The sequence below is a fragment of the Podarcis bocagei genome (assembly GCF_964188305.1).
Source record: "Podarcis bocagei genome assembly, chromosome: 6".
Lineage (NCBI taxonomy): Eukaryota > Metazoa > Chordata > Lepidosauria > Squamata > Lacertidae > Podarcis > Podarcis bocagei.
Window position 1 is genome coordinate 71605121 of NC_138130.1, and position 26621 is coordinate 71631741.

General features: G+C 39.2%; 1 protein-coding gene across 1 annotated transcript in view; it reads left to right on the top strand.

Annotated features, from left to right (window-relative positions):
• Positions 1-24857, top strand: part of CBLB (Cbl proto-oncogene B) — a 56125-nt gene extending 31268 nt beyond the window's left edge. The window contains exons 10-19 of the mRNA XM_081198959.1: positions 2496-2699; positions 6145-6330; positions 9133-9501; positions 10811-10905; positions 14437-14577; positions 15781-15857; positions 15950-16078; positions 17112-17252; positions 18391-18510; positions 23869-24857. Coding sequence (XP_081055085.1) covers positions 2496-2699; positions 6145-6330; positions 9133-9501; positions 10811-10905; positions 14437-14577; positions 15781-15857; positions 15950-16078; positions 17112-17252; positions 18391-18510; positions 23869-24131 — 1725 coding nt within the window. The 3' untranslated portion in view covers positions 24132-24857. The remainder of the gene's footprint in view (positions 1-2495; positions 2700-6144; positions 6331-9132; positions 9502-10810; positions 10906-14436; positions 14578-15780; positions 15858-15949; positions 16079-17111; positions 17253-18390; positions 18511-23868) is intronic.
• The last annotated feature ends 1764 nt before the right edge of the window (positions 24858-26621 follow it).

A 26621-nucleotide genomic window follows, 5' to 3' on the forward strand; every position in this document is an offset into this window, starting at 1 on the left:
TGTATACCCAGCAGAGAACATGATCATGGGTACAAGGCAACAGGATGAAACCTCTGCTCTTCAGCTGATGGACAGAGATTAAATCCTGCTCAAAATGGCTATTTGAAGCAACTCACTTCAAAATAACTTTCGGCTTCTCAAAATGAGAAAACTTAACCAGGCGTGAATGTTTATGTGAAAGTACCGTACGCTCTGCTTGTTTCTAGTAATGAAAACAAAATTTGCTATGCTCAGTCATGCTCAGAGGCTATATCTTAGAATATTGTGCCAGGCTCTTGTTGGTAGATCTTGGGGTTCTCGGAAAAAGCAAAATTAATCTGACAAGCCTGAACTCTGCCTACTTGTACCTAAATTGTACCTAAGCATTTAAAATAGAAACCATTCAAAGAAAGTTAAACACACTTAAATCTGATGGAAGGTACCAGCGAGTCCAGTCCTATTACATCTAGCAGACTCTCAGGAAGTAAACTCTCTCAGATTGCACCCAGTGTGATCTTTGTGTATATAAATTTTAGGCTCTGTTTTTACATGCTTTTGTTTGTCTGGTGGAATCTAAAAAACTATTAAGGATGCTAAGAAGGCCGTAGAAATGGTGGCAATTGAATTAAAAATATCCCTTTTCCTCCTTTCACCAATGGGGATTGCACTCTCTGTTGGGTCTTTAGGTGTAGCAGCTGTAAAAACAAGTGCAGAAGGAGATTGCAGGTGTTAACTTTCCATTGGAGTGCTGTTCCTCCTTCTACACCTCAGTGGGGATGAAGAATATGGCCCAAACCAAACACACAGATCGTGTATTTCCAGCTAAAGTGTAACCCTTAATAAGTGAATTCTAATGAGAAAGAGAGCATTGGGCTTTTCTTGCATTAGCAGCCACATTTCCTATTTAATCAAACTTCATTGCAAATTTAACTTCTGTATAATTAATGAGTTGATGAAAGGAACATACTGTAGCAATGTCAGTTGATACTTGCTAGTGGTTAGTGTTTAATTGCTGTCATAATGGCTCATTAGACATGCCTAAGGAGAAATTGCCAGTCCCCTTTTCCCATAGTGAAACATCTGCGTTATTAAATAAAATAAGCTACTCCATGTCTTCAGTTATTCTGGGTATTCTGTACTGAATGTCAACTTTCTCAGTACTTTTTAATGGAGAGAAAACTAGGATAAATAAACATTGAAATAAAAATTAAAATGTATAAGATAAGAAAAAGGAACTTATCTTGGGGTTTTTTTAAAAATAGTTTTTTTTCTCATACTCATGCACTGCCCTAATATTCCTGTATGCTCATAACATTGAATTGAATTTATATGTGTGCGTAGCTAATCACTCATTTGTATAGAATCATTGCTTATTTTAAAGCCCAAAGTGGTTATCTACAAATGCATTGTCAAGGTTGCTAGTAACAGTCATCTCTTTTAATCCGACTACCTTCCTGCACAAAGTGAGACCAAGTTCAGAGTTTGTTTATTTTTTTGCATTTTGCTTCAGAAGCATTCCCTATGCCTCTAAAGCTTTGAGCGTTTTCAGACACAGGACAGCACTCCTGTTCTGATTTTGAGGATAAGGCAGAGTCAGTATTTGGTAAGTTATCAAGGACTGACAAAATGTGGAGACTCCTTTCCAGTAGGCAGTGTGAAAAGTCACTTGTATATTGTCTTATTTAAGCAAGTCTGACTGAATAGATATAATTTACATTCATAATGGTGTGAGGATGCATGTGATATAGAAATAAATAAACAAGAGAGAAAGAGAGAAGTTTCAAAAGCACTTGATAAAGCATAGAGCCTGTGGTTAAAAAGCAAAAAATATTTCTTCTTTTCCCCTCAAATAGTACCTCTATACTGTAAAGTAAATAGTACCTCTATGCTGTACAGTGATATTCTCTGCCTGCCTGCCTTTCTTTTGCTCCGTTCTTTAAAACATGTATTTTTTCTCCGGTTGTTTATGTTTGTGTTGCATTTACTTATAAATGTAAAAAACAACCATGCACAATTAAAAACTTACTTCTGTAGGGAGAAAAACAGATTGGGTAATTTATGTTTATTCCTCTTAACAATTTTGGGAACATAATACCAATGATGTTCATGTGCAAGGTAAACAAATATGACCTTTTGAAAGCTATTAGATAATATGTCCCTAATTGCTTAGAAATGTTTGTGTAAATTCATTGGTATGAAAGCTTTTGACCTAATTTTTGGAATTCTACCAAATGAAAGAGGTTCCCATTAGTGTAGCTATTCACAATACTGCAACATGTTAGTGACAACTGCAAGTCCAGATGTATATCTGAACGTTCATGAAGAGGCAAGCCTGGAAGACAAAATAAAACAGAACTATATTTGAATAACAGACATTCAGTTGGGTTTTCTTTTGCAGTAATTTTAATTAACAATTAAAATTCTTTTCACTGATTTCCCTTTTCTTGAGGAATGTTCTATACATACAAATAAAAATAGTGCTCAGTAATTAAGGACTTTGCTTTTCACCCATATAGGAGTCTGATGGTCAGGGGTGTCCTTTCTGCCGCTGTGAAATCAAAGGAACTGAACCCATAATTGTGGACCCCTTTGATCCCCGAGATGAGAACACAAGGTGCTGCAGCATTATGGATAGTTTTGGTATACCCATGCTCGAATTGGACGACGACGACGACAGAGAAGAATCTTTAATGATGAATCGATTAGCTTCTGTGCGGAAGGTATATATATATTTCCAGATATATCATGTGCTTTAAAATATAGCTCTGGAGGCTGACATGGGAGTTTCAAGGCTGTTTTTAAGCACTTTGCAAAAGTGCCGCTTAAAACAGCTGACTGTTCTTCTTTAAGTGAATGGGCAGGCAGCAGCCAGGTGTGTGAAAAGAGGAGTCTCTGCTGCCATTACTAATTACTGATGACCATGGATTAAATTCTGCTGCCTTGGCTATTTGATCCTGTTCCCTTCAGACAGGATACACAGCCAATGTAGAATTAAACCCAGTGAGGTCAGTAGATGGGCAGATGGGAAAAGTTTGGGGGAAATGGCCTAGCAGGCCAAATTGGAACACCTAGCAAGCCAAGATTGGACCATGGGATGGAGTTTCCCCACCCCTCTCCTAATTTAATAAAATGAATCCTGTTTACCTTCTAAAGCACAGTTTGCACAATTGCGGACAGAAATACCCAATTTCATGCTCAGAACATTTAACAGAAATCATGATCTCCCTACCCACTTGCTGCAGTCTCAGAGCAATCTGGGAATTCCATGGTGCTGTGCATCATGCCGAGTCAGTATCCAGATTGCTTTGCATTGTGAAACATTTATACCATCTGGTTTGCTACTCTTTTGCCAGAACCAGAGCAATTGCCTTGAGCATATTTAGTAGCTGCTTTGTAATGTCTGAAGAGAAAGTAATGAGGTTCAGATATGTTTTTCTGTTTCATGCAAAAAATGCAAATTTGTAATGTCTGAGGAATAAATCACAAAACTGAAGTGACAATCTTTCTCACAGGAAAACTCTAATGGGAATAGCTGATACGTTAAACTTGTATCGACCCAACCAATATACCATGTGCAAATGCTCTCAAAGCACAAGTTGTCATACAATATTAAAGTCTAGCTACTGTAATTGGTCTGGATTCAGAATGCTAAAGCTGATGATTATTCAGTTATGCCTTTTTTCTATGCCTCCGTTCCATGTAGTCTCATTTGGGCTCAAGCCTGCAGATTCTTAAAAGTGTATTCACCCTGTACAAACACTAAAGAACAAAGTGTGGACATGTTATTTCAATTGTAAAAGTTTTAAGACTGAAACTGTAAAGTATTTCATGTTTTACAGACTTTATTTACTTATAAGAAAATGGTAGAGATAGGCAAACACCCAGCTGCTCAGCTGAACTTGCAGTTTGACTGCTTGTTTTCAAGTTGAAAGTTTGAAAAACCATGATGGGCCTTACAAGGGCTTGACTTATAAGCAGCCTGATTTCCTCTGCTCTGCCCCACCCTCCCAAATGTCGTATTGAAATAATGCTTATCTTAATGGAAAGGGGCTTTGCTCAGCAGCAAAGCTTCCTAGATCATGTGCCACCATATCATGAGACATTGTGCATCTCACTATAAATGATGTATAAAGCAAGCTGGCCACCAAGAGGAGGCCCTCTTGGGTTTCACCTGCCCTGTCATCATTCCCTTCTCCTCCTGGCACCTCCTTCCTGAAGGTAAGATTTTCCTGCCCCCCAAGGGCAATAGCTCAAACTCAAAAAGTAGTCAGTCAGTTTGAGCAGAGGGGACATGTGGAATACTTACCTCATCCATAGAAGTAGGTTTTAAAGCTGATAAGCTACTACAGTGGTACCTCCGGTTGCGAACGGGATCCGTTCTGGAGGTCACGGCCGCATCCCGAGGAATTCGCAACTGGAGGACCACTTCTGTGAATGTGTGCGGCGCATAGAGTGCTTTTGTGCATGCGCTCGGGGCGAAACCCGGAAAAATACTTCCAAGTTTGCCACATTCGCATCCCGAAGATTACATATCCAGAGGGATATGTAAGCGGAGGTACGACTGTACTATTGATGTGATAATAAAGGTAAAGGACCCCTGGATGGTTAAGTCCAATCAAAGGCATCTATGAGGTATGACACTCATCTCGCTTTCAGGCTGAGGAAACCAGCATTTGTCCACAGACAGCTTTCTGGGTCATGTGGCCTGCATGACTAAACCGCTTCTGGTGCAACGGAACACCGTGACAGAAGCCAGAGCACACAGAAATGCTGTTTACCTTCCCGATGCAGTGGTACCTATTCCTCTGCTTGCCCTGGTGTGCTTTCGAACTGCTAGGTTGGCAGGAGCTGGGACAGAGCAATGGGAGCTCACCCCTTTGCATGGATTTGAATTGCCGACCTTCTGATCGGCAAGCCCAAAAGGCTCAGTGGTTTAGACCACAGTGGCACCCATGATAATGGAAACAGTTTAAATGCATCAATACTAGTTAGGCAATAACGCCTCAGGAACACAATTGAAGAGCTAACAAGCTCAGCAAAATTACAAATAATCACTTATTGTGAAGGATAGCATGCACACTGCAATATCTCCAGCAATAAATATTTTCCAAAAACAACACAGGTTAAAAAGAAGTATTCAAAACTGACATCAGTGTCAGATAATGTGTGTGAATTAGATGTTTAGGCTTCTGTCTATCACTGTGGAATATATGAAATATATGTATATTGTATATATGTATATATATATGGAATATATGTATATATATGGAATATATGTATATTGCGGTGAATGCACATTGTTGATATGTGAAATACCAAGGATTTGATCTTCAAGCAACTTTGCAGGTGTTCCAAACGTAGTAACATTTCTTGGGTATGGCCCTACTTGCAGAAACCAAGTACTGCTCTAATAAGTTTCATTTCTAATTAACTTAAAACTTCAATGGGATTATGTATCTAAGAATTCCAAGATATTCAAGTGTGTTCAGTTTTAGCTAAAGTATCTTTCTTGTAGGCTTTATTAGTACACCAACATTTAAAAGATGCAATATAAAAGAGCAAAGAAATTTGTGTTAAATTAAATTATTGTCGTGCATTAAATTAACTGTATTTTGAAAATATTGCTGGAGTTTGGGATAGAACTCGACTACAGAGTCTCCAGATGTTGTAACTTGAAGCAATATGCTACCCTAAAAATCCCCAACTGAGCAATCTTAAATAATCTTAAGACTAAAATCCTCAGCACTAGAAAGTTCGTTCCCTTGAACTCAGTGGGATGTCTAGTGTGAGAGTTGCCACCTCCAGCAAGTGGCAAGTGTTAAGCCCTGGTGTAGGGTATATTTATGCTCTCATATGGAACCAATTTGTAATTATATTCATTTGTCTTTATTTCTCTTTCTTTGAGCAAATATCTTTATCTTCCTCATAATATGAATCTCTGCTCTGTTTGTCCAAATTCTAGCACTGCTGCATTTCTTTGCAATTGCCATTTAGCTGTGAAAATAGCTATTTAATACTTCAAAATAAATTATGGGCATCATAGCAATATAGCCAGTGTAATTGTTGATAGATGCATAAGCCATAAGAATTTGAAAGTGTATATGAAAGTATCCCAATAAACAAAACCAAAACCGTTTTATAACGCTTATGAATACTTTGTTGCAGTGTACTGAAAGACAGAATTCCCCAGTGACATCTCCAGGATCTTCTCCACTAGCACAAAGAAGAAAGCCACTTCCTGAACCCCTCCAAGGACCTCATCTTAGCCTCCCACCAGTGCCTCCTCGACTAGATCTAATTCAAAAGGGAGTTGCTCGATCCCCTTGTGCCAGCCCTACTAGCTCACCAAAGGTAGTCTTATTTATACCATTTATGATTTTGACACCCTCACCCAAGAAATTAGATGAGATCCGTAAGTGTTTACATATGTGATGCCTGCTGGTACATGGGAAGGCGTCTCAAGTTGCCCTTGCTACTTTCACCATTCTTGCAAACTACTGCTTTAGGAGCAGGCTGCAGTGCACCACAAGAGATTCAAGCCAGTGATGAAAACAAATCCTTTCTCTGTCTTGATCACTGTCTGTCTAGCTATAGAGAGAGAACATCTATTGGATTTTTCACAAGTGACTACATTAACTAAATAATAAACATAACAATTCTAATCAAATACAAATAACTCATATACCCATAAAGAACAGTGTTACTCTTGTTGAATCAGTAATAATTGCTTCTACAGCTTCCCAGTCATTTGGTGCTGGCTGCTGCTGTTGAATGACAGTGTTCTGTCTGGCTGAAGACTGGTCTACCTCTGCCTCTTTTTCTTTCACACTTAGATTCTCATCCCCACTGCTTTCCTTTTGCTTTCTCCACTGCTGCTCCTCTTCATCTTTGATCTTCTCTGCTTTTCTTCCATCACTCAACTGACTTGTCATCTGTCACTCCATACCTCTACCTCCCCCCATCCAATATTCATTTGCCTTTGCAGGAGTAGGCAGTACAGTGTGAGTTCCTATCCTCTATGCATGCACTTGGTAAGGATGTAAGAAAAAGGGAAATAAATTTTTAAAACCATTTGTAGTTTAATACGGTTTATTCTGGACTGTTCAAACCCCCTCCCCACAAAAAACCACATATTGTTCTCCCACTTTGTAGACCCGCATAACCCTGCATCCAGAGTTGGGTTAAAAGTAATTTTTACGGTCAACCTGGGAGCCCTTACAGAGCTATAGTAAAGATCCTCAGTGACTTAGAGTTAGTAAAAATACCACAAAGCATACATTAAGTTGGGCATTAGAATCTAAGCTATATGTTTGACATAGGCATCCCTATGACATTAAAAAACCCAACATGTTTCTATTGTAATATCCCCCATCCCATGCCATACCAATTTAACGCAGTAGAAATGCTGGTGTCAAATTTTACTTGTATCTCACCTTTCTATGAATACTTAAGTATGCCAATAGAGTACACTATTTATTATTCCAGTTTGCAAAACTAAATAGCAAGTGAAAAACAGTGGCCGTGTTCACACATAACACGAAGTCATAAAACTTGGCTTAATCATTTGTGCACAAGCTACATACTGGTGCACACAGTGCAAGCGTCCCCACTTTTCACCTCTTTCCAAAGCCATGGAGAAGCCAACTTAGTGTTACATGTGAATTTGACCTCATGGTTTCCTTTGCCCTAACAAACCACAACCTTGGGTGCAACACTATGCTAGCCTGTTTCATGATTTGTTTACCCCCGTGAATAAAGGGAGAATCGTGTACCAGTGTACAGTTTGGCTTAATAAAAGATGGTTCTTGGCTTTGCATTACATCCAAATGCAGCCTTTGAAAAATTGATTATCTGACTTACATTTAAATTGTGCAATGTTTTCAAATTTATCTCCATTTCCATTTGCATAGAGTGGTATCAAGTAAAAATGTTTCATTAGTATAAGCATTTCCATTTACACAACAGATTTTCACCTCCCTCTCCTCTTCCTGCACATACACTGCACCTTCTCCAAATCCGTTCCAGATAGTTGGAGGGTTCACCAGAACAGATTTAGAGGGTTTGGTAGGAGAGGAGGAGATGAAGTTCCATTGTGCAGCTGGAAGCTTTTGCTCTACTTGGATGAATACCACCCATAATTTGTACTTGTCATATGTTGTTGAAATCAAGGTGAGAAATTTGCGACCCATGGTTTACAGTTACATAAAGGGAAAAGCTGAACTCTCTGCAAATTGTAAATGCTCTTTAAGAGGGAAAGCATTCAGAAAAATATGCTTTCTTTAAGGCAGAAAGAATAGTCAACAAAATAGTACAGTCATTCACAAGCATTCTTCCTACAGCAAGATCACTTGGGTTGTAATTGGTACACCATATATAATTAGATTTTTAATTGAATGTTGAAGGCATGCTTTGAAAACTGTATTAGTGAGTCTGTGTGCCTGCCTGTATGTGTGTGGATGACCAGTGATAACTTACAATTTACTTTTTATCAGCATTTTGCCTTTAACTTGGCAGTTCTATTTGCAAATTAAATTTCATTCTAGCTGCATAATTCTTAGACAACTGAAGTACATAAAATGTTTATTCATTGCTATCATAATTTTAATTAACTGTCATTTAAACTGGCAGTGAAGGGTCAGTGTTGCTGGTCTTTAGCCGTGAGTGCAGACATTAGTTTAAGATGATGAACATGATGGTGTATTCTGGGAATTGAGTATATTGCTGATTTTCTGTAATGAATACTTTACAACTCACATTACCTATTTTATAGTGTTTTTATTTTTAAAGTTTTCAACTGGTTATACTCTGATCATTATTACTTAGCAAAAGTTTGGTGCTGCGTGAACATGCAAAGAATATTCTATTCTCTTGCCAATAAATGTCATAGATGCAGAATATTGCTTCCCACTTATATGGGAAAGAAAATAGGTCTTTTAAATTTCAACTTCTTGTCAAGAATTATTATTACAATCTCACTTGCAATAATTAGGATTGGGCTGTGTGGTAAATGAAAAACATTGCAGGTAGAGAATAGTTTTCCCAGCGCTTTAAAGCCTTGCTTAGTTTTTTTCTGAAGATAATTCTGTGGATAAAGCAAACCTGTTTGTAGTGCATGCAGTTATAGATATATTACTTTCTGTTGCGTCTCCCTAGTCTTCTCCATGCATGATGAGGAAGCAAGACAAGCCTCTTCCTGCACCACCACCGCCTGTACGAGATCCTCCCCCACCTCCGCCAGAAAGACCCCCGCCCATTCCACCAGATAATAGGTTAAGCAGACACTTGCATCATCCTGAAAGTGTGCCTTCTAGAGACCAGCCTATGCCGCTCGAAGCCTGGTGCCCCAGAGAAGTGTGCGGAACAAATAATATCGCAGGATGTCGAATAGTAGGAGGCGATGGTTCTCCCAAACCTGGACTCACAGCAAGCTCAAATATGAATGGTCGGCACTGTCGAATGGGTTCTGACCCAGTATTTCTGCGAAAACACAGACGCCATGATTTGCCTTCAGAAAGTGCCAAGGTGAGAGATCCATGGTGCATGAAGCTTCATTTTATTTCACACTCTGGCACTGTGGCCCACAAGTTCAAGTGCCATTTTATTGTTCTTTACTTACCATTTGACAGCTATATAATTGAAATCCTGTTAACAATCAAAGAATAATTACATCTACTCATTTAAAGTAACGCTACAGCTTGTACACTTTAATTTGGGGGTTACTTGGTTACAAAAAAAGGCCAGAAAGAGGGAGCTATTAAAAACTTTAATCAAATTATTATGATAGTGACTTTCTATTGCCAATAGCTTCATTTTTTCCTGTTTTGTGGTTTTCTGGAGATTTCTTTGTGTTTTTATAAATATATTTATTTAAGTAAGAGAGAAGAGTAAGGCAGAAAGGAACATAGAATATAGGCCTGGATTGCACATCAGTTTAAGCCAAACCATGGGTTGGTGCAACCTCCTGGGAAGGAGATTGGGTCTACCTTGCTTCTTCCCAGTTATTTTGCTGCTGTGCCACACTGAGCTCAGCAATAGTTTAGTGTGTCTTTCAAACTCTGGCTCATAGTTTAGCTCTCTCCAGACTAACCATATGCTGTGAACAAAGAACAAACCTTGGTTTTGATTTATAGTTACTTTGGAGACAGCTAAACCACTAGCCCTGGTTCAGATTACATATGAAGCCTTATGGCTTAGCTCAGTGTGACACACAGCAGCAAAACAACCAGAGAGGAACAAAGCAGCCACAATATTCTCCTCAGAAGCTTGTTTGTACACACTCAGCCATGGTTTGTCTTCGCATGATGGCAAACTAGGCCAGTCTGTGTTAAATGCCTGGAGTTCAGAAAAAGACCACTATTTGTATAGAATTATGAGCCTAGGGCTTGCCAATCAGAAGGTTGATGGTTCGAATCCCCACAACAGGGTGAGCTCCCATTGCTCAGTCCCAGCTCCTGCCAACCTAGCAGTTCGAAAGCACGTCAAAGTGCAAGTAGATAAATAGGTACCGCTCCGGCGGGAAGGTAAACGGCGTTTCCGTGCACTGCTCTGGTTCGCCAGAAGCGCCATAGTCATGCTGGCCACATGACCCGGAAGCTGTACACCGGCTCCCTTGGCCAATAAAGCGAGATGAGCGCGCCGCAACCCCAGAGTCGTCCGCGACTGGATCTAACAGTCAGGGGTCCTTTACCTTTACCTATATTGGTATTGGACTACAAAGAGCAGATTGAGATACATTAAATTTGAGGAGAAGGACTTAAATAATGCATCCAATTATTGATTTTACCTACTCGTTGTGGAAGAGTTATAATACTGAGAAATCCATCCTTTGCAGATATTTTCAAATGGCCATCTAGGAAATGAAGAGTATGATGTTCCACCTCGGCTCTCACCACCACCTCCAGTTGCCTCAGTCTTGCCGAATATGAAGTAAGTTTTATTTTAAAGTTACAAATACTGCTTACAAAGTATGAGGGAAAAGAAAGTTGGCTTGATTAAGTTAACAAATTAAATTTCTGTTAAAACTAAAATGTACCTTGTCTAAATAAAAAATTAATAAATAGTCCAATAGCACCTTAGAGACCAACTAAGTTTGTTGTGGGTATGAGCTTTTGTGTGTATGCACAGTTCTTCAGATACAATACACCAAAACAGAAATCACTAGACCCTTATATAATACCCAGAAAAACTTAGTTGGTCTCTAAGGTGCTACTGGACTATTTTTTAAAATTTTATTTCAACTGCATCAGACTAACACAGCTACCTACCTAAATCTATACCTTGTCTGTGCGTGATTTTAAAACACCCTAAAAAGATTCATATTTACAAGAAACTGGGGATGAATTTCCTGCTGGAGGAATATGAAATGAAAAATCAGCATGCTCTAGTTCCTCCAAATCCCATTGTGGGACAATGTGTCAGTTATACAAGAGATGAGCATTATTCTGGAAAAGCATGGATTTGGTGGCGCATACGACAGGGGTGTTGTAAAAACCAGCATTAGCATGTGGAGGAAATGGGGATTTTGCCTCTCAAGGAGATACTCTAAAATATGAAGAGACCTGTCAGAGCTACTCTGCTTCTTCCCCTATTCCCAGTTCATCGTGATAGAAGAAATAAGCATGTTAGCAGTTCATTTTGTATATTTTGTTGAAGCAGCTCCCCAGGAGGCATTTTTGCCAGGAGGAAAAAAACCCACCAAATAAATTCTACGCCCCATTTGATTAGATCCTATGGTTTGCTTCTCATAACTGAACAAGAAATACACTCTTCCCCACCCCCATCCTTTATTTCATAGAAAGATGCAGCCCAGCATAAGATACTAGCCAAAGGCAAATGGGAACTTAGGGTAAATGCATACTAATGAGCCCAAGAAACCACTTCTTTCAAATGAGTAATAATGAAGTGTTTTCTTGGGTTCATTAGTATGCTTCCCCTGCCTTCTAATGGTCACAGTTTTTATATTGGTTTCCTACTGGTCATAATGCGGCATGTACATTCTTTTATTGTGCACATTTGTATTGAATTAATATAAAGTCAATGCATCATGTGTGGAATGTGTTCTGTGTTTAGGTTATTGTTCTTGGTAACCTCTTACCATACTAATATTATGCTGTGTTTCCAGATGTTCTTTGTTTTAACTTCTTGCTTTGCTGACCCAGTAGCAGGCTCTCAGAACATGATACTTCCTCATAAATAGCAAAAGTGTTATATAATAGTGTAGTGGTAGCGTAACAAGTGTCAGCATACATAGGTTAGTAGTAGTTGCAAGAAACATCTTTTTGCTATATGTTTGTTGCTTTGTAAGCTGGATGTGCCATGCTCTTTAAGCACAGCAAATCCTGTTAATGGCAAACAAAAACTTTCCATGAGCTTTTACTCATTGTAAAACTTTGGAAGATGGAATGTTCCTTTTCAACTGATTGGAAAACAATATTTTCAGGGCAAACTATATGATGTGACTCTCTTGTGGAACTGTGGAACTTTAATATGCTTAGAAGTCATTGTATTGGCTTAACATTGTTGAGTGCAATCAATCAATCAATCAATCAATCAATCAATGCTGGTTTGTTTATTGATAAGTTGCCCTTAATAGGTTTTTTGATGAGTAGGATATAAACGCTTAAAATAAATAGGAGCACATTTTAAAGCATACAACATTTCTTGACATATTTATTAATAGCATTGTAAAATTAGCCATATTCATCAATAATATTTTATGGCTATTGTAACTTAAACGGGAATTCAAAAGACTGGTGCAAATAGTTTAGTAGGGAGATTTTAAAGCAGAATGAGGTTTACAAAGCTATTTGCAGAACATGGGAGTCACCTTTAAATAAACCAGTCTTACATGTTTAAGGTTACAATCCTAGACCTGCTTACCTGGGAGTAAGTCTCACTGAGTTCCATAAAGCTTCCTTCAGTGTAGTTGTGGGTAGGATTGCAGCCTAACATATCAGTATATGCCAGGAAACTCAATGAGATCCCATCAGATAAATAAGAGGCTTTAGTAAGCCTCTTTGAGTTCGTTAACAATAAGATCATTTGATGGGTTCAAAGTTAAGTTAATTTGGATATACCAAACTGGATTGAATGAACTAAGGTGGGTAATTCCCCTTAACGTTATGTAAAAACAGACTAGATTTTAAGACAAAAATTAATCTATTCAGATGTAATAGTCAACCTCATTTAAGGAAGGCAAATGAGGATTCAACATGGTTTAAACTAAGTCTAGAGAAAATGGAAGGGCTTTCGGAACACACAAAGCTTTATCCTGTGCTCCTGGTTTTGTGGGTTAGCAACATTAAATTTAAAATTATGATAACACTTTTAGCTTTGAATATTTAGTTGGGGTACAGACAAGAGGCAGAAACCTCTTTGTTTGAATATATGATGTGCTTTGGCTCCCTCTACAGAAGGTGGTTAAATATTGCACGGCAGGAATATTTAAATTTCAGATTCTCATCTTCTACTGAAAATCCATTTTCTGTTACTGTCAGTTAAATTTCTGCTTTACATTTTTTAAATGTCTTGAGTTCTTTTAACTGACTTTCTTCTTCTTTTCTTCTTCAAACTTTGGAGTATGTTTAATATATGTAGAACTCTCACTCTGCTTGGCTTTTACACTCTTAACTTGCCCATAATGGCCAGGTTGAACATGTGGAATCACCTTACGCAGTTTATGTAGTACATTGAATGAAGTGTAATAGTTAAAACAGATATCTGGAACCCACCCTGCATAGAGGGTGGGAAGAAATTTGAGTGGAAATGCCATTGATAGGAAACAACTAAGCATTTCCTATTTTACCCTTCCCTAGTTATTCTCCACCCAAAATGGCTGTTGCTGGTCTTTTTTTTTGAATCAGGCTTTCTTAAACTTGCATGTAGTTTGTTCCTAAACTAATGAAAATGGAAGTGTGCAGATCTTGCTAAACATGTCATCTCTCTGTCATTTAATATTGGGCACCTACATTATATATTTCAGGATCATTTGATGAATGATTAAAAAAAAATTAAGTTCCCGTTATCTCTCTCTCTCCTTTGGGACATCAGCTGAAGATAAAATTACTATGTTAAGGGTCGTGTCCCCTGCTTCTAACATCTAACTGAGGGGGCAACAGAAATCTCATAATTTTCCTTAGCTCTAAGAGGAAAACGTTATGTAGCTACCTTATCAATAAGCATCATATTCCATTCATATTTATGTAGAATTTATTGCATATTTTTGTTACATACAGTGTGAAAAATCACCAAATGAGTGGCACAATGAGTGTTGCATTTGGATCCAGGAAAGTTGTTGGTTCAAAGCCCTCCTCAGTTGGGAAGCCTATTAGGTGACCACCTGCTAATCTTAACCTAACAGCCCTGGAAAAAGCTCAATTTAAATCACCAATAAATGTCATCAATATCTGCTACTATAACAAAGAAACTTATCTGGGTTTGATATACTTTTCTCTTGAGGTCTCCTGTTCCTGTTAAAAATTCCCTCCCTGAGAAACCAAGAGAATGTTTAGAAGAAGATGAATACAAGATTCCTTCATCTCATCCTGTTTCTTTGACTTCACAGTCACCTCATTGTCATAATATAAAGTCTCACATTCGGTAAGGCATGGTTTGAAGGCAATGGTGGAATCATTCTTTGGCATGATAGTATATCTAGTTTCAGCTTAATTTCATGTTTTAATTTATTGATGCAAATGTTCAAATTAGGGTGATACCAACTACTATCATTTTCATACAAAATATGATGTGGTCAATATACCTTTTTTGAAGGTATCCTCCAGATGCTTGCTTGTTTGCTTACATAATGTCTCCATTGCTTTATATTTAAAACATCATAATAATCTCAATACTATTTACAGACTGAATCAAGGCACCAAACAAAACATTACAAAATAAAACAAAACATTACAGTACAATGTTAAAATACTAAAAAATGCACATTTAAAATAACTTAATTAACAGGAAAACAAAACATAAAATATTAGATAAAAATAAACTGTCTGCAAAAGAACTACATAAAACAGTATAATTAGTAACTAAGCAAAATAACTGAAATAGAAGCTGCAGTTCCATTATACCCACACATCCCTACACCTGTAACAACTCCCAAATACATCCTTAACCATCTTCCACAGCCAAACCTCACTCACATTCATTTATTCCAGCCATACAGATAACTCAACTAATCCCCAGTCAACCAGTTGTTACAGGGCATTAAAACTATATAGCAACATTAAGCGTAATTTAAAACCAGCTCATTCACCCAGCTCCATCTGAGGCAATGTAATGCCATGCAAACAGCCACATGACATCTCCCTCCCCATCTCTTGCCAAAGTAGGGTCATCCCTATATTGGTTAGGTCTCTCACACTGAGTGGTATAGCAACTCTGAAAAGCAAAAAAATTAGGGCAATCCAGACTCTTAACTCTGGGCAACAAAAATTCCATTTTGTAACCAAGTACAAAACAAAAGTGGGTGGCACCCAACGCATTGCTCTTGAATTCTTTTCTGGAGATAGTATTTATTTATAAATAATTTTTTGTACCACATACCATTACAAATGCACCTTGAAGTGGTTTACAAAGATAGTAATAAAAATTACATCAAAACTATTTCAATTTTAAAAATTGTTATTAATTAGTAATGTTTTGTTTTCTGACCCCCGTCCCCATTTTAGAAAGGTGAACCAGTAGGTTTTTTTAGAAATACAATGGCTTAATAAATTAATGATCATCTATGGTGAATGTCCTTTTTCTGTTTTCATGTAACTTAACATGCCGGTGTTCAATCTCTGCTTTCAGTGTATGTGAGAATGGAATAATGAGCGAAACACACAATTCTGCCTCTGAGATGAAAAGATTGAAACATCCAGAGATGGGTATGACTTCTAAACTTTGTTTTTCCATGCTTAGAAGAAAATCAGATTATTTTTTAAGGTGCAGTTTTAAGAAATCTACTTTTGCTATTTAGGTGATACCTTTGAGCCTACTGTTCCAGTACCTTTACCACCTGCCCGACCTCCTTTGAGGGAAAACTTAAAACATGGCTCAGTAGTCAACAGGACTCCCTCCGATTATGACCTGCTTGTGCACCCTCCAGGTAATACATTATTTTACATCTATTTTTGTAGCATAAATTATGCAGAGGAGAGCTGGTGGAATAATGAATTTCTCTTTTATGAATTCATAGTTGGACTACTTAAACATATTAGACCAAACAATGCCACAAATTGTAGGTATAGTGTATATGTTTAAACTTGACATAAATGAACACACATGCATATACAACTAGATATAAAATGTAGCACAGCAAAAATATCTTTTAGTCAAACAGTTTAATACAAATGACTCTAACATGATACTAGGTGCTGCTTTTTAGAAGGGAAGAACTACTCTCCTGCACGTGGACTTCCCTACATAATTCTTTGTAACCCAGGCTATAACTTAAGTAATACATTTGTAGATGAGAAGATTATTGCATAAAGCAAAGTTTTAAAAGCACAATGGAATTCAAAAGCTCTTAAGAAATGACATCACAAGCCTTATTCTACTTCGTTATACTACGGTGTTCGTTTTAAAGTCATTAAGATTTCTTGTTTTGCTGCCATTGCATTTTCCCACTGAAGATGTTCCATGGCTCAGTGAATTGAGCTGACAGGTCCATGGATCCTGCCCATGTTTCTTCTTGCTGTTTAGACCCTTGCCTTGTCAATAAGCATTTCCTGGTAGTGATGCTACATGCTAAAATTACAGCTCATGTGAGCTTTCATATATGTACTTGTTTATGGGTTTAATTATGATCTGTCATAATCACCTGAAAGAAAGTTCATCCTGCATTCATCATTGAACCCACAATGCACAAAAGCTCAAATGCAGATGTACAGATAATTTTACAACACAGAGAAAACTTCTAAAAACGATACAGCGAAAGGTCATTCACAGCATGCGTTAAGTGTTGTCTGGAAGCTTCACTTTTATGATGCACAATTTCATTACTGGAGTCACTGAACTCCTTGATAAACCTTTGGAGGAAGCACCTCTCTTCCTGGCCAGAGAAAATCAATTTTAAGATTCACTTTTGATCATAGCATTAATGAAGATTCGCTTATTTAATGAGTTTTCTCTCAATGCAGGCGAAGATGCATCTGACAACCCGCCACCCTCGCTTCCCCCTCCGCCACCCCCTGCACGCCACAGCCTCATTGAGCAATCAAAGCCACTCATTGCAGGAAGCAGACCTTTGTCGGGACACGAACTCTACCTTCCTCCTGCAGGTAAGAGTTCAAAAGGGAATACATTTTTCATCTTCTAGTATAGTAGAGACATAGACAGATGGGGGTGGGAACTGTCATCAAGTGCTAGCTAGCTTTGGTCGTATTTCTAACTATAAACTTACCATTTAGACATCGTAAGAAAATGGATGATTTATGTATGCTATAGTGAATGATAAATTGCAAGGACAAATACAAATGTATGCACCACTTCTGGATAGGGCACTTGAAGTTCAAAGAGGCATATTGGAGAAATCACGCAGCAGGTGTCTGCGTGCACGTAACTAAGTCTCAAACTGAAACTCTCTTTCTCATGCTGAAGCAGAAGAAGCATATGTTACAGGACTATTGCAAAATTATAGGGGGTTTTTCTGAAATAGTGAGATAACGGTGTACAGCGCCTACCGCACAACATTGTCCAAATCTCTTGAAGTAGCCTTATATTTCCATAACCCTTCAAAAACACCACCATTTGGATCTACTTCTGTTCTCACTGTTTACTGTTGATACATACTACTCTGTTGCTATACTACAGCAAAGAGCATTCCATCTCATTTTGGAGAGTCTTGTATCCTCAAGAATGACTTTTCAGGGGAACTTTGGAGCTGTAGTGGAGGGGAGGAGGTGGTACAGAAGCCCTGTTGTCTGAATGTATTTCCACTCTTGCTGCTCAGATTTTATTTTATTTTTTAATGTGCTGCTGCTCAGTGGGTGGAGTGGGGAGCAATGGCTGCAGTACTGAAAAACAGCATGAGAAGGTTTGATGTAGGGTAGCCACCAGAGGCCTATTTGTATATTTCACCTTGAGATTTGGAGGCAAAAATCCACAGCAGCTCTAGCCCAACCTTCATTTGAAACTATATTTTGAAATAGGTTTGCAAACCATAGTTTAGAAGAAATAAATCCTTTTTCACCTGATTGTGATTTACCTGGTTGACATAGCATGGGAGGAAAGGGGAAATCTGCATGTGGGTATGGAGGAGTGCACATTTCCATAGCTCATTTTGTGGCATTTGAATTAAGCCTGTATTTATTAGCCTACCAGTGATCTCATTTGTATTCATTTCTGATCTTCATATTCTTTGATTACTATAATTGTCCTATGAACATTAAATTTCCTTTTGTTTTTAAAATTGTATAGATCTTTTCTTTGATCCTGTAAATGGCTTAGTTCCTTTACCTCCAGTTCGAAGATTAACTGGTGAAAATATGAAAACACACAGAACATCGCAGGACTATGACCAGCTTCCATCTTGTTCAGGTAAGCAAAGCACAGTATACAGAACCATTTCTTTGCCACCTTCTCCCCCAAAGAACAAATTGATAACTTTGTCCTTTTTGTGATACTGAACACAATGAATTACTATAAGGAAGAAAAAAACATTTGAAATTGGTGATCTATGGCACTGTCCATCTTTATCTGAACTTCTATTGTATTTCTATTACTTTATTAGAGAGATAGCTGTGTTTCTCAGGCCCACACTACATACTAGTTTCCCTCCCTACACAAAGGTAATATTACATATAGACAAATGGAAATCATACTATATGAAATAAGGTCTAGGAGAATATTGCAGGAACAGCACAAGAGGTGTGCCACAACTAAGAATAGCCTCTTCTAGTCCCTGCCTGTCACATTTCAGATGGCAGGGCAACCACAAGAATGCCTCAGGAGAAGATCTTGGTGTATGGTCCGACTGATGGATTATTGCTAACATTATGTATATACCTTTCACCACAAGGCCCCATGAAGGGTTTCAACAATTTAAGCTACAATGTTAAAAGCAGTTTTAAACAAGTTACAATCACAATATAGGGTGAGTCATGCAAAATATACATCTCAGGTGTCAAAAGGCCAGGATAAAGAAGTGTATCTTCAGTATGTGACAGAAACTGCATGATGAAGATATGAAGATGCAAGACGCACCTCTGTGTGGCCAATTTAACATTTCCACTGCCTCACCTGAATTGGGTGTGTTTGCCTTGCCTGTGTCCTGCCGCCACTGCAACTGAAATTCATCCAGTAATGCAGGATCAAATGGGGCACTTTATCACTAGCTAGAACTTTCACAACATTAGCATCAAATCACAGTGTACATGAGTGAGCTTGTCCTCAAAGTGGTATACACATCATCACTTAGTAAATGCATCAAACTTGACATCATCAGCTGGGCCAAGTCGAAGTAGGCCATGAATCACTCAGAAAAGCTCTTATAAGAAGCATTGTAAGGACACAGTAGCCGTGGAGAAGTATTACTTCTTCACTGTCGTCACCACCACAGAATAGGCTTGATAATGAGCTCTGAATTTTGTTAGGTCAGAGTCACAGTGAGTTTTGCTGCTTATATTTTGGCATTCTCCCTGCCTGATTTTAGCTCTCAGTTACTTGAGGTAGCTGAACATGCTCTACCTAGCAGGAGAAGGCACCTGGGAGCCATCCTGTCAACCACTTAAGTGGTATCTGCATTTCACAGAGTAACCTAGGAAATTAAGAGGAGTGCCCGTTATGCCAACAAGAATTCTTCCAAGATCCCTCAGGAATGTGCTAAGTGTGTGATTTGTACTCCACAAGTTCATAGTTTGGACAGTTATTGAATGCAACAGCAGCTGCCCAGGCAGCATATGCACATTGTGAAAACTTGACCCTACATTCACATGATGTTAGATGAAAATGTAGTTCTGCAAGGCGAAGCCTAGTATTAATATGTATATTTTTAAAAATCGGACCTGGTTGTATGAGGCACTTGCCCGTTTATCATTTACACACATTAGAATACAACACTAAAATAGAAAAGCCACTGACATAGATATATATTGCATTCCACCAAATAAGATTACACATTGCAGTGTATTGAATGTTCATTTGTATACCTAGACTAATGAAGTATAGTTTCATGTACAGTAGTACCTCGGGTTACATACGCTTCGGGTTAAATACGCTTCAGGTCACAGACTCTGCTAACCCAGAAATAGTACCTCGGGTTAAGAACTTTGCTTCAGGATGAGAACAGAAATTGTGCAGCAGTGGCGCAGCAGCAGCGGGAGGCCCCATTAGCTAAAGTGGTGTGCTTCAGGTTAAGAACAGTTTCAGGTTAAGAACGGACCTCCGGAACGAATTAAGTACTTAACCTGAGGTACCACTGTAATTGGAAACAGACATTACAGACCAAGCATACCTAACTGAAGATAGTTAGATAAACTCTTTAGATAAACATAGCTGGTGTTGGGAAATGAACTCCTTATTCCTAAACATTTCCATGATAAACATTAACTGGGATTTTAGAAGTTTTCCCCTCAGAAGACCATGGCTGCAGCTGGGGTTCTTTGGTTCTATTCCAAGGATGGATACATTATTATTTTTTTGCTCCAAGGGGCCAAATTGAAGAGGTGGGTGGGCCTGCCTAACTCTCAGTCACATATTGTCATTATTGCATGACAAGATGAACAGGTTGGTTGTCCCGCCGACCTGCCAAAAGCCCTTGCACTGTGTTCCCAGGTGCCTCACAGCCAGCTTGCTGTCAGGCTTTTAGAAACAGCAGCACAAATGCTGTTGTGAGCCCTATGCTCAGCACTTCACAAAGCACAGGGGTAGCAAAGCCATTCTTTCTGCTTTCCCCATTGGGGGATGGGGAGAAAGAAGCCAGCATTTAATGGGCATCTCATAGCCAATCTGTCACTCACCTGCATCCAACGTGGCAGGATTTAACCCATGAATTGGTGCCTGTTCCCTGCTGGAATTCAGCATTGCTCAACCTGCAGGAAATGCTGAATTCCCTGCCCTCCTACCATCCGCTGATGTCACAAGTGATGCCAACTCATGCAGTGCCAAATTGGACTCCCTGGTGGGCCAAGATTGGGCCAGAGGTTCCCCACCCCTTGCTCTAGTCCACAATGAACACAAAACAGTTCTCTTTATAAAATGCCACCATTAAAGCTTGCATAGTTAACTTTATCCATGCTTTAACTTACTTAGGGTGTGATTCTTTAACTTGAACTAATTGTTTTCCATTATTGGTGGTCCTTCTGATCCTAGCTAAATTTCTTTTTTAAATGTTAACCAAATTGCTGCATGACGTACTTATAGTCGTCTTGATATTTGTGTGGGCTACAATATTTGGATGATTTCTACCACAATCTTCTAAAATATCCACGAGTTTCAACCAGCACTTCAAATAATGATGCAGTGTGAATTGTATCAATACTTTCAATTTAAGCTGAATTAAATGAAAATCTGTGTACTAAATCATGTCATAGTATAAACTGGAAAGTTTTTTATTGGATTTATAGTCTGTGTAATTAATAATATTCATGAGGAACTGTTCCACCTTTAACCTGAATTGAATAAAACACTTGTGGGTAGCATTTGTATTCTGTATTGTGTTGAGCAATTCAACACATAATGCATATTTTATATTCATTCCAGCTCATTTTATGGCCGATCAGAATCTGTTTAATTATTTGGCAGAATAGGAACCTTAAAATATGACAAATGAATCACTAATTTATCATGTGTAAAAATGATGGGAGTGGTCACACTCCAGATGTTCTGAGACTCTATGTTCCCCGTCCATGATATATAATAAGACGGTCCTTGCCCTTGGGTTTATAATCTGAGGGACACACCCCAATAGGAAAAAGGAATTTGGGGGGGCAGGGGGACAAACTCAAAACACTAGTTAATAGCTATAGAGCCCTTATAGTGGCCAGCTGAAAGACAACCGTTCAAAGAGACACCAACTGTTACTGGTTTCTCAGCTATGTCAATAGAGCTGTACCCCAGTCTTCTCTCTCTTTCTGTCCCTCTAAATTTATTTTTATAATTCCCATGAATTATTACAAATTAAGCCAAATTACTTTAATACAATTTCTTAAAATCAGGTTTTCCGCTCCTGTTGCAAATACAAGTCGATCATTTCCTCCCATAGCAGCAGCATTTCTTATTTAGTGTCCAGTTGTCATCCTTCACTTGGTCCAGGAGCGCCTCTTGATTAAAGCCAGTTGTTCAGATTAAGGAGGAACCATCTGCAAACCATGCCGGTAGCGGAGGATCATCCATAGCAGGGACACCCTCCCAGGTCACTCCCACTTTGCCTTTCAAGTTGGCAGACACAGGATTGCATGGCATGCAAGATACTGTAAACTCCCCAGACTCCACTGGGGAGCATTGCGAGGATTTATGCCTCATAAATCCTCTCTTTCCCCTGCCTGAACTTCCTCTCAACCCCCAGAGGGCTCCGAAGAACATCCACCATTGATCATGGGTGTGGCCGGAAACCCCCATCTTCTCTCTTCTTTAGTCTAATGGAATGGCTGGTGCAATGAGGGAGAAGCCTGATTGGGCTAGTTTTTCAGGAGAGCTGATAGACAAGGTCCTGCAGTGCCATCTCTTCCTCTTCATTTACTGGAGAATGTGTTGGCCATGCCAGTTCCGGCTTCTTTCCGAAATATCAGCCATCTATCACCATAGAAATTGCTTTCATTGTTTTTTATGTTCTTTGTAAAATTGCAAATTGTGTGGTGAAGACATAAAGCTTCACACTCCATAGTTGATATCCATGGAAGATACCGTATTTTTCACCCTATAGGACACACTTTTCCCCTTCCAAAAATGAAGGGGAAATGTGTGTGCGTCCTATGGGGCGAATGCAGGCTTCAGGAGAGCCCCACCGCCAACCCACAAGCTCGGGGGACAGTGGGGAGGCGGAACGCCGCCATCCCGCTGTCTCCTGACCTGGTTTGGAGGCTGGCGGCGGGGAGAAGCGTGCTTCTCCCTGCCGCCAGCCCCGCAAGCTCGGGGGACAGCGTGGAGGCGCAGCGTGCCCAGACTTAGCTTCGCGCAGCTCTCCACAAGCCGTGGGAGCCCAGCGCTGGGCTCCCACGCTTGCGGAGAGCTGCATGTTCTGGGGTCGGGGGAAGCTCGGGCTTCCCCCGCCCCAGCCCCGCGCCTGGGGGAAAAATATTTTCCCCCCCTTTATTCCGCCCCCCCCCAAAAAAAATTAGGTGCGTCCTATGGGCCAGTGCATCCTATAGGGCGAAAAATACGGTATTTAAACCCTAGCTTAGTTCTTGCACTGAAACCAGTGGGATTTAAGAAGCTTAATTTTGACTGATTGTGTCCTTTCTTTTTCTGCTGTTGGCTTCAGGCATGTATGACTAATTCTGCCACCAAATAAAATGGAAAATCATTTTGATCTTACCTGTACAAAATTTAAATGGAACTGTGGGTTGTTTTGGTACATGGCGTTGTACCAGATTTCCAATTCCATTCAGATTTCATTGTGAGCTTTGATAACTATGTAAGATTGGTCCTTAGATTTAAAAAGGCAAGAAGCCAAATTTAGTCCCAATCTTGATTATCAGTGATCTGCTTTTTCATATTACCTTCTTCTTCATTAAGTGTAATCGTATGGTGCATTTAGGAAACAGTATGTGTAAAAATAAAAATGGCATATGATGATTCAGGTTTGCTGCAAACACTTCCCCAGCACCCTAACAAATTAAGCTAATTAATAAAAAATTCCACACAGAAACATTGGCTATGAATAACTAAGAATGTTGGCTCTCGTTACATTTATTGAATATCAAATTGTGTTTTTCTTTTGATTTTCTTCTTGTGCAGATGGTTCACAAGCACCAGCCAGACCTCCTAAACCACTGCCCCGCCGGACTGCTCCAGAAATACACCATAGGAAGGCACATAACTCTGACCCATCTATAGAAAATGTTGATGCAAAAATTGCAAAACTTATGGGAGAAGGCTATTCCTTTGAAGAAGTGAAGCGGGCGCTTGAAATAGCCCAAAACAACCTTGATGTAGCACGGAGCATTCTAAGAGAATTTGCCTGCTTTCCTCCGACCATTTCCCCACGTCTCAATCTATAGCAGTGTGGAAAACCTTGCAGCAAGCCTGTCCTTCAGAAGTTTGTGAGTGTGAACATGAGAGCTAACATGCAAGTGCAACACTGCGTGCAAGAGAGAGATTATTCTCTAGACATTTTCAAAGAGTAGAGTTCCAGCAGTTTTTCAGGGAGGGGAAACTGCTCCTTTCAAGACATAAGTGGATTTGATCTTCTGTATTTTTGCTAGCCATACTTTTTTGAATCAGGGTTGAACTGACAAATAATTTAAAGAAGTTTACTTCCCATAAACTTTTAATCTGTGAAATGCATTTTCATGTTTACAAGGTGGTGAGTGACCATTTTCAAGCTGATAGTCCTCTTTTGTTCTTGTTCATATTTTCTACTCTTGTGTAGCATTTCCAACTGTTTTTGTACTGACTTGCCCCATCAACTATAAGTCACTTATTTCTTATCTCCATTTTTTCTTTTAAAGAAGCTTTAATCTCTTTTTCTTCTTCTTTTCTTTTGCATTTTAGCATCAAGCAAATGCAAGGGAAAATGTGGCCTTCACTACTGATTTTTCCCTACTGTTGTATCTTTGCTATTTAGAGAGAGAAAATTGAATGTGTAATACATTGTATTGTCTTTGGTCTGCCTCTTGGAGGGCATTTTGACTGCAACACAGTGGGCAGCTTTTCTTTGACATATGGCCGATAACTTTCAAGGTCTAGATGGCTTCAATTTTAAAATAAATTAAACGTTCACAATATTCAATTGCATTATATGATAGTTTCCCTGAAATGTAAATTGTACCTGGAACATATACTAAAAATCCATTTGTATGCATTTCAGATTAGCCCTTCATTCCATGATGAGCTTGATGAAAGGTGCCCATGTTCATGCCTTGAATATTATCAGGCATGCCAAATAGATCCATTGTGTCGAGTTATATTAGCAGTGACCAGGTAGATTGCACTCCTGGAAGGTGGGATCAGTTAATTTCCTGTGTGAAGAATTATTTGCTGGTTCATCACAGCTTTTGGGACAAATTCATATTAACACAGGTACTTTGAATCTTTGCCCTGTTGAATCCAAATGCATTTATTGTGGCACTATTTCTTCGAAGCTCACATTATTACCTTAAAAGCACATTCAGTGCCAAGATCAACCAATTGCGCAGGATTTTCCTTTTTGGAGATACCTTAAATATGTTTGCCTTGAGTTCCTAGTGGTGCCCCACACTGTGACGTTCCAAAGCACAGGCTGAATCAAGACCTTTGACTTCTTAAATGAAGTGTTATTGGTAAGCTCCAGGAAAAAAATCCACATGTGCTCTCATTCTTCCTTCTCTTGTCAACATTGAAGTCTCCCCCTTTACTTTCACATACACTCCCTGACATTGTTTAGCCGGAATGACAGGTGGTCAAATGAATACAAGCTGTGAGATGGGGAAAATGCATATCGTCTATTGCTCATGTAGCTGTTGTGAAGAATACAGTCTGAATACACTGACTGCTCTGATACCACAATTGTGTTCAGAGCAGGAATGAGGAAGGTGTGGCTCCACAAATGTTGCTGGACTGCAACTCCTTTCCTCCATAATCATTGGCCAAGTTGGCTTCGCCTTATGGAAGCTGGAGTTCAACAACGTCTACAACAAGGGGTGGGGATCATTTTTCAACCCAAGGCCTACATTCTCTTGTGAGGAACCTTCTGGGATCCACATACTTATGAGGAGTGGGGCAGCAGCAAAAGTGGTGAAGCAATGGATGTGACTCTTACCTTTGACTAATAGGCTACATTTCAGCCATGCAGACAGAAATTTATCTACACATCTGCATCCTTGATCAAGCATGATATGGTCACTGTTGAAGGCTACATTCCAGATGAGCACAAGCACTCAAGGAAGGCATGGAGCAGGTCCGGTGAGGGATGTGATCTGAGGGAGGAAGGGTCCAGGGAGAGTCCCAAGGCCAGACAGGGAGGCCTGAGGGTTCCTCACTCCTTTTGTAGATGTTCATAGGTTCCTTGCCCCTGGTTTAGAGCCAATATAAGGCACCCATCTCTTCAGCCCTACCACCATATGTGACATGCCCAACATCACCTGGCCTAGTGATTCAACATCCAATGAAGCTGTTGTGACTTTATAAAAACAGATGCAATCATTCAGAGGAACTCCTGTTCCTGATTGAATATAGACTAGTGGAAAAAAGTACTGCAAGGAGGGAATCAGGAACCAGGTCTCCAAAATTAAGGCTGTGATCCATTTTCCAGAAATCAGATTAGGCAAGATCAGGGACATCTCAGTTTGTGGTGCACATCCTCAGTCCTTTCCCTTGGCCCAGTTTTGAGAAGGTCTTTCACCTAGCAACTCATTGTCACAACACTACTTGATTTGATTTTGGCACTCTAGCTCATTTATGGTGACAAGTTTTAAATATAATTTATATTGGAATTCCAGTTTTTCATATCCTCTATTTTCTCCTAAAGATCTGATCGTATGACATACCCACTTCTAAACTATTCAAAATGT